Genomic DNA, 17058 nt, shown 5'->3' with positions numbered 1-17058 from the left:
AGGACCACTGTTACTGCAAGTCCCTCAGAAGAGGCAGCTTCATGCTGCATGCTCCAGCTGACTCAGAGCAGACATACCGTGGCCCAGTCGCCCATAGTTCCCCCGGCCCCAGGTGTACAGCTCGCCCTCGGCAGTGATGGCCGCGCTGTATGTGCTCCCACACGCAATGTGCACCACATGCTTCCCGGCCTGCTTTCCTGAGAAGGCAGAGATCACCTTAGGCTCCTCAAGAGGCCTGTGGAGAGAAGAGGAACAAACGTGAATGGCCTTCTGAGACCTTCCTATTAGTGACACTACTGGGAATAAACTATCAGAGCGTCAAAAGACACTTTCACCTTTCAGGTGCCTCATGAAATAATTAAGAAATACAGAATTCAAACACATACCACCTCCATGATTCTTTGTTAAGTGGGCACCTAATGCCAAGCATGGCATCCAGCAGACTATCACAACAGTGTCTGTTAAAGACAAAGGTGATCAAGTCCATGGCAGCTGTGGTCACAGTGGTCTGAACGGTGGCCTATCCACAGACAGCACTCAGCAACAGGGAAAGAAGAAGCTCACTGACAGAGCCAGAAACAGAATACTACCAAGTGGCAGAGGGCAGGTCAGTGGCCACCAGGAGCTGGAAGTGGGGAGCAGGGGTTGGCTGCAAAAGGGTCCAAAGAAAGGGGGAGGGGGATAGGAGTGGGTAATGGAACTGCTCCGTGCCTCATTTATGGTGGCTCCCAGCTGCAGGCGTTTGTGAAGCTCAACAGACTGTGTAAGGGAAGCTGATGAATTTGTAAATCTCCTTACACATGGTTGAAATTTATACGTATTTGTTAAACAAATGAGAAGAAATGATGCAGCAAGGTTTACTAATCGCACTGCAATCTATATTTTACAAATGAAAAGTCAGAAACAGCAAGGATGAACTGGGCAGAAGAGTCTCCTTAGTTGATTCTTCACCTTCAAAATTAGCAAAATGCCCGATGCTTATAATCTAAAATATGTCTGATGTGATTGGTAACACCCACTCTAGCCTCTCCAAAGACATAGTTTGCTCACTTTGTGACCCACTTTTCTGCAAAATAAACAAACACAGAGGCAGGGGCACACACGGGAAGGGGGACAATGACTCTACTCTGGTACCACTTCCCCCTTCTTCCATTCAGCTCAAGTCTCAACACCCCCACCACACACACCAAAGTTCCTCTGCAACTCCTGCCCTTCGTACTGGTCTCCTTTCCTTCCCTCAACTCCTCGAGTAATGGACAAGTTAGTCAACCTAGCACTTAACTTCAACTGAGTATTATTTTATTACAACATATTTTATGCATACTAATTATATATAACATAAAAAAAGTAAAAAGACTAATGCCTCCATCCTGTAGCTCAACCCTTTCAAATCCTGTGTGCTCCATGCTAATCCTGCCCCCCTGCTAACCTGAGAGTAACAATTCTAAGTTCTGTACTTATCACTCCTTTTTTTCACTATCATTTTACCACATTTGTCTGAGTCCCCTACAACACTGTCCAGTCTGGAATATCAAGTCTGCTGAATGCTAACACCCAGTATGCATGACTCTTTCTTCACGGTTTGGGATCCTTCCTGGTGGATGTCCACCTCCACCCCAGTAAGAACGGGGCAGTCTCCTCTCGACTGCTGCTGCCCACTCCCTACTCACGGCTCTGACCACTTTGAAATGGGGCTGCATCTTCAATTTCAGCCTAAGGCTCCACTCACAACGGCAACATACAAAAGGGCTCCTCTGATTCTGAGGCAGCCATCAGAACTCTTTCTTTTCACAAGCCTGCATTGAGAACAACCATTCTGTTTTATTTCTTGGTCTCTTACGATAATCGAAAGCTTCCGCAAAATAAGGTATTAGGAAACTCTTGATTTTATTAGCTGGGAAAACGACAGTATGGCTCAAGGAAATGAGGACCTCATCTGACAGAGATGTGTGGAGACTGTAAATGAAGGAAGAGCGTGGGATTTGGTTTAGGAAACCCCACGGTGAGGGTGCGGCGTGGGCAGCTAACAACAGGAGTAGCAAAAGCTGGGGGAGAGGAACACGAAGGCCAGCTGCCATCACTCCCTGTGCTGGGGGCACGGCTGCCCAGGGCCACCAGAGCGCCAATCCCCCTCGGCAGCCCTCTCCGTCCTAGCCCTACATGTCTGAGCAGCTGCAAAACACCTCACCACACTTCTCTTTTCCACCCTATTTTGGTTACAGCAGCACAAGAGTGTGTCAGTTACAGAAATAGGCTGTACATACACTGTGTCCCCGTGGCCTAGACGTCCACCATCCCCACAGCCCCAGGAATACACCTCTCCGGTGGCTGCCAAGGCCAGGTAGTGGTGACCGTCCGAATGGGCAGCAATTTTTACAATGTTTCTGGAGGCAAGACCCTGGACCAGCTGTGGAGCCTAAAAAGGTAAAAATAGGAAGAAAATTGGTAAGCAGTCCAAGGATAAAGAAAACAGCATGACTCGCCTCAACCCTGTACCTTATGTTGACAAACTCCTCTCGAACTGAAAGAACATGAGCCTCTGGTGGTTGCCAGGCCACCTGTCCAGTCACCCTGCCCAGCACCAACAGAAGAGCACCAGGCAGGCGGCCTCCACGTGCTCAGAGGTGAAGAGCTCCTTCCTTTAACAGGAACGTGCCCAATCTGCCACCAACCCCACGACTGCCTCATTTGTTACTACCTTCCTGGCCCCCAAAGTGAAATGACATTACAGTTTACAAATGGGAATAACAGCTGGCAATAAATGGCGCTGTAAGGAGTTCCTGAGCTTAAAAACTGAAGAAATTCTGCCCCCAAAATCTTGACAATAATGATCACGATTAAAATTTTTAAACACAACTAATAATATACAATGAGCAGGTGCTTATAAATCTTCAGAAGTCAACCGACAGAAAGAAAGACAAGATCCACAGCACCCACAGCAAAGGGGCCCCTCCACCAACCCGCCCCAGCACCTACCAGCGTGTCACTGTTGTAGGCCTGCGTGTACACACGGCCATTCCTCGACAAGATCAAGAAGCGCTTCTCTGCACAGGCGATCTGTGTGACCCCCAGGTTGGCAAGGCCTTCACACTGAATTGGACCGATCACATTGGCATAGTATTTCCATCCTATTAACCCCCATCCTATGACCTCTTGCAATGATCCCTGTCAGACAACAACGTAAGGAAACATTTTCTTTATATCAGCAAGAAAATTCTTTCTTAGACAAAAGAAAGAATAATTCATGCAAGGAGTAACAATGAGATACAGTAAGATAAAAATAAAGGAAGTAAAGAAAGAAGCTGATTCACAACATCAAAATAACTCAGAATACCCCATATGGCCTCAGTTAGCAGGTAAGATGAAGTAACTGAACAGATTTCTTTTCCACAGCATTTCATTTTAACAGAGCCCATTAAAAAGTAGTACAAGTAGACCTGAAACATATTTTAAAATGCTCAAACCATATCAGGTTACCACTTCGCCGTTACAGGCAGGGACCCGAAGGCCTAAGCACAAGCCTAGGAGACAAGTGTCCCTGGCTGTTGGTGGGAGTGAGAGGAATGAAGCCACGTGAGAGCAATTCGGGGATAATCAGCTCACGTGTCCACCACATCGGGTACATCACCACTGCAGACGCGTGCACACACATAGAGGAACAAAGGTAGAGGGTAGCCATCGCAGCATTACCTGAGTAGCAAGCTTCTGGCAACACAAGTGTCCACCAATAGGAGACATTTTAAAAAATCATGATACGTCCACATGTGGAACACTAAGTTTCTTTTAAAAATAAAGAGAGAAGCTCTGCTTACTTATACAGAGAGCTCTTCAGTAGTCGGCTTAGTGAAAAAACAAGCTACAGAAGTGATATAATACAATACTGCTGAGAGAACTGAAAGGATGCATAAGGGACCAGAAGCATGAGAGGCAAAGGTGGGGAAAGAGGGCGAGGAGGCAGTGGGAGAGGAAGTGACAGGGTGTCTCTGCATTTAGTTTTCATTGTTGAGCCATAGGAATGTATTACTTATCTGGAAAACATAAATACCTGCAAAATAAAATAAATACTCCTCGTATTAAACATTAAAAGTGAGAAGGAATTCCCTGGCGATCCAGTGGATAGGACTCTGCGCTCTCGTTGCCGGGGACCAGCTTCAATCCCTGGTCAGGGAACTAAGATCCCACAAGCCACATGGCTCAGCCAAAGGAAAAAAGCATTAAAAATTAGAAAAATCTGCAGTTTGCTGTACGGCAGAAACTAACACAACATTGTAAATCAACTAGAGTCCAATAAACATTAATTTAATAAATAAATAAAAGTACTTATGCTGCCAAAACAAAGAAAACCGTTAGAAGAATCTGGATTCAAAACCAGGATTCTTCTGCGTGACCTTGGCAAGGTTCGGTACCACTCCAAACGGCAGCCTTCTCATCGACACAATGGGGCAGCACAGTGATGGTCGGGTGCATCTGTGTGAGGTCCTCCGTGGGCCTGCACCAGCAGGCCCCCACACACCCAGCTTAGTGTCAGACACGTCGCTACCTTTCTCCTGAGGAAGACAGCGTGGCGTGTGGCTGTGGGAAGGCAGGAGAGCGCTCCAGGGACGTGCCCCTGAATCTGGAACCTGGGACACGGGGTGGGTCCTGAACCGCTGTGTGCCTCGGCCTGCTCATCGCCCACTGTGACCGCTAACGACGCCTTAAAGCGTATACATGTTTAAAAGCTGAAAGCCAAATCCACCCCAACAGCAGAGAAAGTGAGTCTCCACACAGGTACAGAATGAGAACCTAGGAACATACACACAGAGAATAAACAATGCTCTCGCACTGACCTTATGAGAGGTCGGAGAGCTACAGAGAGGTGGCATACAGGGGGCGGCCAGGCGGTCCAGGTGGGCCATGACAACAACCGCAGTCTGTCGTAAGTCTATGGCAAGCTCGCTGTCTCGCGGAAGAGTGAGGTACCTCAGGAAGCTCTCATTGGGGCTCAGAGGGCCAGACAGAAGCTAGAGAAGAAAAGTAAAGAAACATCTTCAGAAACGGTGGGAAAAATTAAAGTAACACAGTTAGCCTTTAACCACTCTTTATATTTTGGTATTCACAGTGAGACATTATCTGTAAACCTGCCCCTTTCTGGCTATCAAGTAAGAAGTGTTGCTGACGCATTGAGATCTATACACGCACCGCACACAGTGGTGCCCACACATCCGCACATCCGTCACCTGTGTGCCAACTCCACACAGGTAAATGACACAGCCCGACCGTCCTCAGGTTCACTACCCCAAGGACCCTCGAAAGAACTCAGAGCAATCTTCCTGGGAACAAAGCACTGTACCTCAACCTGGCTTTGAAAACTGAAAACAAAAACCACTTACTTTAATCTAAATGCTGCCCACTCATCAGAAAACCTAATTTTATTTGCACATTAAGTAATAATTCTAATTCTTCTGAAGCCAGAATAGCTTTATTATCACTAAAGACTGAAAAGTGAAAGAATAATTAGGCTGAAACTTCATAACGGAATAGCTAAGTCTTTCCAGAAAAGACCTGCAAGATCAAACTTGTACCTCTAAAAAGCCACAGCCCCAGGGGTGTGGAGCTGGGCGGGCCCTGCCCTGCCACCAGCCTCAGCTTCCTGGGACTAAACACAGGGATGACTTACGTGACATTCTCTGCGTGGTGCCCCACATTCAGGAAGGGCCAACAAAGTGAGTCGCTATTTCCAACGCTCTTTTTCTAATATTTTTCTGAAAGTGTGCATTTCAGACTTGGCTCCACGCTGCCAACGCAGCTGTTGCTGGCTAATGGAGGTGCCGTCCATAAACAGCACGTGGAGGAGGACAGAGCGGGAAGAGAAGATTTGCCTGGGCCCTGGAAGGGTCAACACCAACCCACAGTAACTGCCCTCCACGCAGACAGAGTGAGGTATCGTGGCAGAACAGCTCCTCTGAACCAGACGCGCGCTCCCTCCCACGCCAGCCGAGCCTCGCTCCTGCACTGTGGCCCCATGTCATCACCGCAGGCACCGTAAGAACGCACTCTTTCTGAATATCATCAGGATTTTTACCCATCTTCATGCCGCTACTAACTCAATTAGCCCCATCACAGCCAAACCACAACACGACTGGCTGCCGGGAACACAAAAGCGCTAAACGCACAAAAGGCTCAGGGGCTCCAGCGTAGCAGAAAGAAAACTGCATGGCCAGCAAGGCAGCAGATGGATCTCCGTAAAAGCACAAGCTGATATTCGTTAAGAAACATGGTCCTAATACACACAATCCAAAATGAACACAAAGGGCCAGGGTCTACAAAACACAGCTGGCTCTGGTCACTCCTTAGTTGCTGCAAAGAATCCGAATGTGATCATGCGATAGTTCTGCTGTATCAACTGTGACCTACACAATGACCTGCCATAGCCAATCCCACACCTGACTCACTGTTTGCTTCGTTTTTTTTCTTTACTTTTGGTCATACCGCGCAGCTTGCAGGATCTTAATTCCCCGACCAGGGATTGAACCCGTGCCCCCTGCAGTGGAAGTACGGAGTCTTAACCACTGGACCACCAGGGAAGTCTCTGATTCACTGTTTTAATGGCCAAAACCACTCTCCCCCCAGAAGCAACTACCACCACAGATAATGTGCTCTGGTCTTGTTTATAAAAGGCTAACTCCTTTAGGATAAGTGAAATGAAGAGAGCTACTTAAGTGCAAAGTCTCGTGACGATACCTACATGAGTGTCACCTTCTGTATGGGGGGCATCTTTACTGCACATGATGCTCTGGAACCTTTGCAGCAAAGGAAGAAGGGGGGCGCTGGTACCCTGGGCAGACCGCTCATTGTCAGTTTCCTGTGTCCCACTGTCCCACAATTGAAGCAGCAACAGGATAGCAGATAACATTTGGCTGGAAGAGAAATTATCTTTATTCTCTAGTAAAAACTTTAACATTTTTGGCCATGGTCTGTAAAAAATTAAAGCAGACAGCTAAATAAAACTGAAGAAATACTTTAGATTTGAAAGGAAACCAAAACAAGGCCCTGAAAACAATTCTTGGCAGTAAAATCCCTAAATCAATGCCAAGATTTTAGCACAAGACATCTACCTTCTGTGGATGAGAAACATAAAACCAGTTAAGAAGCTCAAATAGCACTTTCTACAGGGAATTTCTAGGACCTTAAATTAATGGAATAAAAATAACTATTTGAAGAAAATTAAGAGAGAGAGGGAAAAGAAATAACAGTTCCTAAACTACTAGAAAGTTGAACACAAAAAAGGAAGTGAAGAAAACTTAAGTGTACCCAGGTCTGAAAATAGAGGGTCTGGGACATGGTTCTTTGATCACAGACCACCACACATTTCCTACAGTCACAAATAGTTCAATGAAATGCAACAGCTGCTCAGATACAGAGGCATCTCCCTACAGCACTCCCAGCCTATAGCACCCCTCACCTCAGCGTGCCTCTCTGCACAGCCAGCTCCAACAGGATGGCCAGGGCCAGGTGCTGGTCCTGCAGGGGGATACTTCCTGGCCCTTTGGTACCAGGCGTTCCATGAACATCCCTGAAATGACAGCAGAGGATGCAGGGACAAAGTAACAACAGACCTTAAAGACAGCATACTTAAAACAAGCATGTTGTTAATGTTAAATTAAGTACCTTCCCTTTCCCATGGAGAAATATATTTTTAATATTTAGAATCAGGTTTCTGAGACTTGCTTACTCAAATTTAATCAGAGATTCTAAAGCATACAATTAACCTGTAAAGATAAGTTTTTATTAAAAGTATTAATTCAGATACTATACGATGATTACATTAGAAGACATATTCCAAGTTGCTATAGCATAAAACTACTTGTATCATTATTCAAATCATGAGCCTGAGGGTACGCTGGAAACACTCCAGAAACCAACCTACTAAATTTCTTAGCTCTAAAGAGAAGAAGGTGAGACGAGACTGCAAAGCATGCTGGAACCGTTCACACAGTAAATGTGAGAGGAAGAACTCACCCGGTCACGACGGACCTGAGGAAGCGGGTTGCTCTTTCTACCACCTCCAGCCACACAGAGGACACTGTGCTCTCATCAAAGAGCGAGGCCTCAGGCAGGGCTCTCAGGGCGTCCAGGGATTCCTGCAACAGCTCGCTGCAGAGGTCCGCGTCCTCCCCTGGGCACACACAAGGCAGATGACGCCACCCGTACCCGGGCAGCACACAGACAGAGTTCTCCCCACTCTCCCAGGCAGGTCTCCTACCCCCAGAGTGAGAGGATGCCACTGGCAGGTTTTCAATCTCTCACTTTCCTCTAAATGAGATACCGCAAGAACTCAGAGACTAACACTGAACAGTTGCTCCAACGTCAATTCTTTATTTTATGACTCTCACGTGAGCAATTCTAATTTCTGGTTCTCCTAGAAAATAAATCAGTACAGAGGCACTGCGGTGGTTCACCTGGGATGTATGTGCATACGCACCTTTTTTCTTAGAAGCACAGGCCTGCAAAGTCAAACAGACTGTGAAGCCTCTCATTTTACAAACAAGGAAAATGAGGCCTCGAGAGCACATGGGATCAACCCAGGGGCACGTGGTGGCAGAAGTGAGGAAAGAACCCACATCCCCTGATGTGGCAGAAAACAGAACACGCGGGGCACACGTACCTGACCGCCAGGCCCTGCGCAAGAACGCAAAGGCAAAGGAGAGAGCTGCTCGGGATCCAACTCTCGCAAGGCCTTCCACCCCTTTGCCTGTGGGCCGGGAACTGCGGACAACATACATGGGGGGGTGTGGGAATTGGTCAGTCAGAGGCATGTGCAAATTCTAAAATAAAATAAGTAATACGAAAGGATTTGTTCCAAAATGTGATCAATGGGTTTCTTTAGATAGCAGGATCACAAATGACTTTTAGTTTCACGCTTTAAAGACTTTTATCAAATGTCCTTTGTAAAGGAAAAGTTTTCTCTTTGAGGGGAAAAAAAAAGACAGTTAAAAAGAATTTTAAATGACTTGCTAAAACACTCATGAAATAATCTCAGGGAACTAATATTATTAGTTGGGGGAAGACAGATGATAAACGAAATAAACAGATAAACATAAAAGGGGGATTCAATTTACAAAGTAAAGAAAAGGCAGGTGAGGGGTAAGGAGCACACAGAAAACAAGGCAGCAAGTGCCGACGCTCAGCCCCAGGCCTGGGCATCCGCTCTGGCCCTCCCCCTGCCTAGGGCTATGTGGCTGCTAGGTCTGCAGGCCCCGTCATGTGCTCTTCTCCTTCACCCACACTCCCACCTACCTCAGCAGGTAACCCCGCCTGAATTTACTGCTTTTCATTCTCACGTGTTTTTTAAGCATTTTTCTACTTATACATGTTAATTTAACAAGACATGGTTTCATTTTGCACGTACTAAGAAGTTATACAAACCATAAAAATCATCCTTTTAAAAAAAACCTAGAATATAAAAATGTGTGTACAATATAAACTCAATCATACGTAGCAAGAAATTTTATTTTCAACTTTATACTGTTATGTATTTCTACTATATACTTCACTCTCCAAATTTACTCTAATTTGCTTTCATAATTAGGGAGAAATGTTATTTAAAATGGGCAATCATACAGAATGATCTCCCCAAGATACAATATCAAGTCAAATTAGCAGTGAGGAACGTGGGGACCCACAGAGGCAGCTGGTACGCGCACGTCTATGAATCCTGAGCAGTGCAGGATACGTGCTTGGGGAGCTCTACGAGGAAACAACCCTCTAGAAAAGCTGTACCAGGAGAGGCATGAAGCTGGGGTTCCCCTCAGCCAATCGCGACCTCATCCACGGAGAAAGAGCCAAACAGTCCTAAATCTGCACCGTGTAAAAACTGCTAACTCTTCAACAAGTGGCTCTCCATTTTACAGCTATGTAAGAAAACAGAAACAGAAATAGCTTGGACCCACCCCCATCTACGCCAATCAACCATCCAACCCACAGCCAGTTCTACGAAAAAGGTAAAACCCACTACTATCCAAATAAGTCGAGAAATTAGGGAAAGATATCTACTAAAATTTAGGAGATAACACTACACATCTAACAGAATGGCTAAAATAAGTAAGTGACACCACCACCAAATGCTGACGAGGATATGGAGAAATGGAACCACTCATACATGGCGGATGAGAATGTGAAATGGTACAGCTATTCCGGAATCAGTACGAAAATGTCTTACAAACCTCAACGTAAGACCCAGCAATTGCACCCTAGGCATTTATTCCAGAGAAATGAAACTTAAGTTCACACAAAAACCTGTACACAAATATTCACAGCAGCTTTATTCAAAATACTCAAAAATGCTAAACAACTGAGATATCCTTCAAAGGTTGAGTGGTTAAACATAATGTGGTACATCCATACGTGGAATCCTGCTCAACAATGATGACACATTCACCTACTTGGAAGAATCTCAAAGGAATAATGCTGAGTGAAAAAGCCAACCTCAAAAGGTTACATAATAAACATGGAGAACAGGTTAATGGTTGCAGCTATAAAAAAGGGTCCTTGTCCTGTACCCTGTGGCAGTACTGACAGAAATCTACACCTGCGATAAAATCTCATGCATACACACATACACAGAGGATTGAAAGCATGTAAAATGGGAAATCTGAGTAAGACGGGTACAATGTATCAAAGTCGATATCCTAGTTGTGATTTTTGTACTACAGTTTTGCAAGTGAAAAACTAGGGCAACTGGCTGAAGGGTATAAGGAATCTCTCTATTATTTCTTACAACTGCATGTGAATCCATAAAAGCATCTCTTGTAAGAAAAGAATAAGTAAATCACATTAAGAAGAAAAAAAAATGAAGCATCTAAACTAGTTAAGCACTACTACAATGTGATAATTCCCTACCCGGTACCAAAACAAAAAGAATATAATGTTCAGATGCCATTTTCAAATCTAGACATGCCGATCTAAACTTTTGACTGGCTTCTACAGTTACTGACAGAACAGGGTCTTTAAACAATGGTACAGGTTACAGCATAGCCTGTTACTTTATGAGCAAATTGGGAAAGCCATTCTCCAGATTATATGAAACATACAAAAAGGGAAAGAAAGAATAAAATTTCAGAAAACAAAAACAGACTATATTGAAAGACTTAATTAAACTTTCTTAAACAAAACAGCATGAGTTTTATATTTAGCTGGTATCAGGATACTTTCTTAATTATATTACCTTTTTTTGTCCACAGGAGGCAAAGAAACACTGCTGCTTTTCCACTTAACTTTGACATTCTCCTGAAAAACAGTTCTATTCAAGGCAATGAAGTATCGTTCCAAAACGACGAGTCTCTGCTTGAGCCTCAGGGCTGAAAGGGTGGTGGTGGCTGACTGGATGGCCAGAGCTTGTTGCTCTCTAACCAACACAGAAAGACACTCCTTCAGTTCATTCACCTCTAGAAAACAAGATAAAACATCCAACCTCTGAATATCATGGGCACAGTTTGTTGTAACATTATAAAATGGGTAACAATAATAGGTAATAGCTGAGTGCTTAATATGTGCCACAAACGGTTTTAAGCAGTTTACACACATTAGGTAATCCTCACAGGCACCATTAAGAGGTAGTACTGTGCATGCATTCTATGGAGGAGGAAACTGAGGCACAGAGTGCTTGCCCAAGGTCACCCAGCTGAGTATGGCACACGGGAGACCACTCTTAGCCACCATGTTATACTGCCTCTCTGTAAACATGGTATAAAAGTTTTTAACACAAAATTGTGAAGTCAATCCTTATCAGCAACACATTTCCTAGATAGAGAGAAAAACTACATCCAGTATTTTCATGTTATAAAACCAAATCCAAAATAAAAACAGTTTCAATAAATTGCCCAGCATACATGACCGATGAGAGGTAATACATTTATGGAATATTTCAGAGAAAGATGAAGTAACTAGTCAGAATGTGCTATGGGTAAGTAGTATTTCATCATACTGTTCTCTCTACTGTGTATGTTTGAAATTTTCTACACTTCAGGACTTTTTTTTTTTAGGTACCTAGAAGAAAATTACGTGAATGAAAATAACTAAAAGGAGTCTTGTCTTACAATTAAGCATAAAGCTGCCTTAAGTTGAACTGTAAACTAAGTTACCTTCCACCAACCCCCTATACCAATAAAGCACCTGTAAACTAAGTTACCTTCCACCAACCCCCTATACCAATAAAGCACCCAGTGGTAACGAGAGCAGGAGATGTCCTATGCTTGTTTTTCTATCTCTGATATTTATTAGCTATGAAGCCAAAACAGTCATCGCCCTGGTAGCCTCATATACCAAGAGACAAAAGTCACACACCTACTGACTTCCCCTATACGGAAGACATTTATTTTTTAGCTACCCATGACCTAAACATGCTTTTCCTATGCGAGAGAAGGAGATCATAGAAGGCATCAGATGGATACACCTCACCACTCTCTAGGGAGGCCACCAGGACAAAGCTTCCCTCTCCACACACAGGAACTATGGCACAGAGATGCACATCCAGACACCAGAGGTTGGTTGCTAAGTCTGGAAAGCTCCACTAGCTAAAACAGCTAATCATTATAGAAAACTAGATGGAAAAAATATGCCTTTTTGTGTTTTTCTTTTTTTTTTTTGAAAAATACTTTTGGAACTTCCCTGGTGGTCCAGTGACTAAGACTCCATGCTTCCAATGCAAGGAGTGAGGGTTCGATCCCTGGTCTGGGAACTAAGATCCCACATGCTGTGTGGCATGGCCAAAAAAGGAAAAAAAAATTTTTTTTTAAATACAGATTTCAGAAACACTAAAAGCAATGTAACAGAAAAAATATGAGAAAAACATTAATAAATGTTTTTTAAAAATACTTTAAATTCCAAACTAGGCTCAAGATGAAGAAGCAGAAAGATTTATACATGAAGTACCATCCCTACCCTTCACAGGCATCCTTGCAGAATCACCTTTGGCCCAGCACTGAGAGGTGCCTGAGGCCCTGCATACATACGGGAGACTTCACTGAGACAAGCCCTGTCAAAGACAGTTTGTCTACACATCCCCCATGCAGAATTTCTTCCAGAAATCAGGCCTAAGAAAAGCTTTACCTTCCTGAATAATCACTATGTTTTCTACTTTGAAATAATAATACGTCTCTCTTCCGTGTTGCTGCAAAGCCCAGAGACAACCGTGAAGCTCAAAGAGAGCCTTCATGCCCTTGAGCCTGCTCTCCTTCCTGATGTCCTAACGGTGCTTGCCCTGCCCACCTCCTAATGCCTAGTCAATCAGTCATTTATTGTAGGATACCTTGAAACAAGTAGGTGAGTAAATAAAGTAACAAAGAAACAAATCATGGAGACCATGGGGGGAGCCAGCAGAACTCCCATCCCCTCCTGGCAGTAACAAGGTATAGCACACTCTTGCCCTGCCAGAATGGTGTCACAGAAAACCAATCAAACAGAGTCTCAGAACATAACGTGAAGATGTCCATGTTTCAACAGAAAGTCACTCATCACATCAAGAGCCAGGATGATCTCAAAATAAATTTTAAAAAGACAATAAATAGATGGAAACACCAAGATGACAGAGACGTTAGAATACTCTCATAAAGATTTTAAAGAAGCCACAATAAAAAAATGCTCCAAAAAGCAAAAACAAACACACTTGAAACATATGAAAAAATAGAAAACCTAAGACAAGAAAAAGGAGATTTATTTAAAAAAGAAAAAAAAAGAACCAAATGGAAATTTTGGAACCAAAAAACCTAATAACCAAAATAAAGTTTGGTGAAAGGGCTCAACAGTAGAATGGAAAAAAATAAAAGATGAATCACTAAATTAGAAGCCAGAAGTTGCCAATCGAATAAGGAGAGAAAATACACTGGAAAAATAAAATTGCACTGAACTGAAAACATGCTAGAAGGATTCAATGGCGCATTACATGAAGCAGCAGAAAAGCTCAGTAAACTCAAAGACAGGGCACTGTAGTTCACCCAGTCAGAGCAACAAAAAGAAAAAACAATGAAAAAATGTGAAAATAGGTCAAGGGATATACAACACAATATCAAGCAGACTTCACAGGGTCCCAGAAGGAGAAGAGGCAGAGAAAGGGACAGAAAATTTATTTGATGTAATATAGGAAAAAACTTCCCTAACCTGGGGAAGGAAACAGACATTGAGATCCAGGAAGTCCAGAGAGTTCCAAACCACAGAAAACTAAAGACACCCACAACAAAACACATCATAATTAAAATGTCAAAGGTTAAAAATAAGATAAAAATCTTAAAAGCAGCAAGAGAAAAACAACTTGTTAGATGCAAGGGAACCCCTATAAGACTGTAAGTAGATTTTTCAGCAGAAATTTTGCAAGGCAGAAGAGAGTGGCATAATATATTCAAAGCCTGAATGAAAAAAACTTCTTTACCCAACAAACATATCAAGTAGCAAGTGAAGGAGAGATAAAGAGTTTTCTAGACAAGTAAAAGTTAAAGGAGTTCATCACCACTAATCTAGCCTTAATAGAAATGATAAAAAGAGTTCTTTAAGCTGAAAAGAAAGAGAACTAATTAGTAACAAGAAAACATTTGAAAGTATAAATCTCACTGGTAAAAGTAAATATATAATAAAGGTAGTGGATTAATAGCTTAAAAACTGAGTATAAAGGTTAAATGACAAAAGAAGTAAAAATAACTCTAACAAACAATTAAGGGATATATAAGATAAAAAGTTGCAAATTATGACATCAAATACACAAAACATGGGAGAGGAGGATAAAAATGCAAAGCTTAGAATGTGTTCAAACGTATGTTTATTTATAAATAGAATGTTATAAATACAAGCTGTTATATGTAAGCTTCATGGTAGCCACAAAGCAAAAAACTATAGTAGATACACAAAAGATAATGAGAAAGGAATCTAGGCATACCATTAAAGAGAATCATCAAATCACAAAGGAGAACTACAAAACAGCCAGGAATAAAACAATTATCATAACGGCAATAAAAACAAACGTTATCAATAACTGTAAATGTAAATGGAGTAAATTCACCAATAAAAAGACACAGAGTGGTTGAAAGGATTAAAAAAAAAAAGAACTCATCTATATACTGCCTACAAGAGACTCACTTCAGACATAAGGACACAACACACAGACTGAAAGTGAAGGGACGGAAAAAGATATTCCATGCAAATGAAAACCAAAAGATAGTTGGGGTACCTATACTTACATCAGATAAATAGATTTTTAAAACAAAAGTGTAATAAGAGACAAAGAAGGGCATTACATAATGATAAAGGGGTGAGTCCAACAAGAGAATATAACATTTGTAAATACCTATACACCCAACATAGGAGTAACTAAATATAAAGCAAATCTTAACAGACCTAAAGGGAGAAATTGATAGCAATACAATAATAGTATTGCATTATAGTATAGTACAGGACTTTAATACACCCCTTACATCAACAGATAAATCACCCAGACAGAAAAATCATTAAAATAACATCTGCCTCATATGACATGTTAGATCTGATGACCTTAACAGATATATACAGAACATTCCATCCAAAAGTAACAGAATACACATTCTTCTCAAGTGCACATGAAACATTCTCCACACTATCATGTATTAGGTCACAATAAACTTAATCAGACTGAAATCACATCAAGCATCTTTCTGAACCACAAAGTTATGAAACTGGAAATCAATTACAAGACGAAAACTGGAAAATTCACAAATATGTGGAGATTAAACAACATGCTACTGAACAACCAATAGGTCAAGGAAGAAATCAAAAGAAAAACGAAAAAATACCTTGAGACAAATGAAAATGAAAATACAACATACCCAAACTTACGGGATGTAGCAAAAGCAGTTCTAAGAGGGAAGTTCAGAACAATAAATGCCTACCTCAAAAAAACAAGAAAAATCTCAAATAAACAAGAAACCAGATAGCCTAAATAAACACCTCAAGAAACTAAAAAATAAATAAATAAATAAATAAACCAAAAAAAACACAAATGAAGCCCAAAGTTTTTAGAAGGAAGGAAATAACAAAGATCAGAGTGGGAACAAATGAAAGAGACTACAAAGACAATAGAAAAGATAAATAAAACCAACAGTTGTTTTTTGAAAAGATAAACAAAACTGTTAGCTAGAATCACCAAGAAATAAAGAGGGCCCAAATAAATAAAATCATAAACAAAAGTGGAAATGTTACAGCTGGTACCACAGAAAGACAAAGACAACTTAGAAGAAATAAATTCCTAGAAACATACAAACTGCCAAGACTGAATCATAAAGAAATAGAAAGTATGACCAGACCAATTACTTGTAAGGAGACTGAATCAGTAATTAAAAACCTCCAAACAAACAAAACTCCAGAACCAGAGGGCTTCACTGGTGAATTATGCAAAACCTTCAAAGAATTAATACTGATACTTCTCAAACTCTTACAAAAAAAATAGAAAATGAGGGAATACTTCCAAACTCATTTTACAAGGCCAGCATTACCCTGATACCAAAACCAGACAAGACAACCACCAGGCAAGAAAATTACAGGACAACTTCCCTGATGTTCACAGATGCAAAAAACCTTCAACAAAATATTAGCAAACCAAATTCAACAATACATTAAAAGGATCATACATCATGATCAATTGGAATTTATTCCAGAGATACGAGGATGGTTCAACATCCACAAATCAATCAATGTGCTATACCACATTAACAAACTGAAGGATAAAAATCATTTGACAGAATTCAATATCCATTTATCATAAAAACTCTCACAAAAGTGGGTACAGAGGGACCATACCTCAATGTAATCAAGGCCATATATGACAAGCCCAGAGCTAATATCATACTCAGTGGTGAAAAGCTAAAACATTTCCTCTAAGATCAGGAATAAGACAAGGTTGCCTACTCTCACAACTTTTTTTCAACACAGTATGTGAAGTCCTAGCCACAGCAATCAAACAAGAAAAAGTAACCCAAACGGTAAAGGAATAGGTAAAACTGTCACTGTTTGCAGTGACATGACAGCATACATGGAAAATCCTAAAGACACTCCAAAAAA

General features: G+C 41.9%; 1 protein-coding gene across 4 annotated transcripts in view; it reads right to left on the bottom strand.

Annotated features, from left to right (window-relative positions):
* The window catches only part of HERC2 (HECT and RLD domain containing E3 ubiquitin protein ligase 2), a 229590-nt gene that overhangs the window by 177231 nt on the left and 35301 nt on the right, over nt 1–17058 (bottom strand). For 3 of the 4 annotated variants that reach the window (XM_079925094.1, XM_079925095.1, XM_079925096.1), the window contains exons 5-13: nt 11207–11426; nt 8648–8748; nt 8002–8158; nt 7445–7555; nt 6728–6899; nt 4830–5003; nt 2977–3165; nt 2265–2416; nt 78–235 (exon numbers count right to left, since the gene is read on the bottom strand). In XM_079925094.1, the coding sequence (XP_079781220.1) occupies nt 78–235; nt 2265–2416; nt 2977–3165; nt 4830–5003; nt 6728–6899; nt 7445–7555; nt 8002–8158; nt 8648–8748; nt 11207–11426 (1434 nt within the window). Of the gene's footprint in view, nt 1–77; nt 236–2264; nt 2417–2976; nt 3166–4829; nt 5004–6727; nt 6900–7444; nt 7556–8001; nt 8159–8647; nt 8808–11206; nt 11427–17058 lie in introns of those variants that run through there. The other variant, XM_079925097.1, reaches the window with a different exon arrangement.

Source organism: Stenella coeruleoalba, assembly GCF_951394435.1.
Source record: "Stenella coeruleoalba genome assembly, chromosome: 6".
Taxonomy (NCBI): domain Eukaryota; kingdom Metazoa; phylum Chordata; class Mammalia; order Artiodactyla; family Delphinidae; genus Stenella; species Stenella coeruleoalba.
Note: the sequence above shows the minus strand (reverse complement) of the source record. Positions and strands in the feature narration are given on the sequence as shown.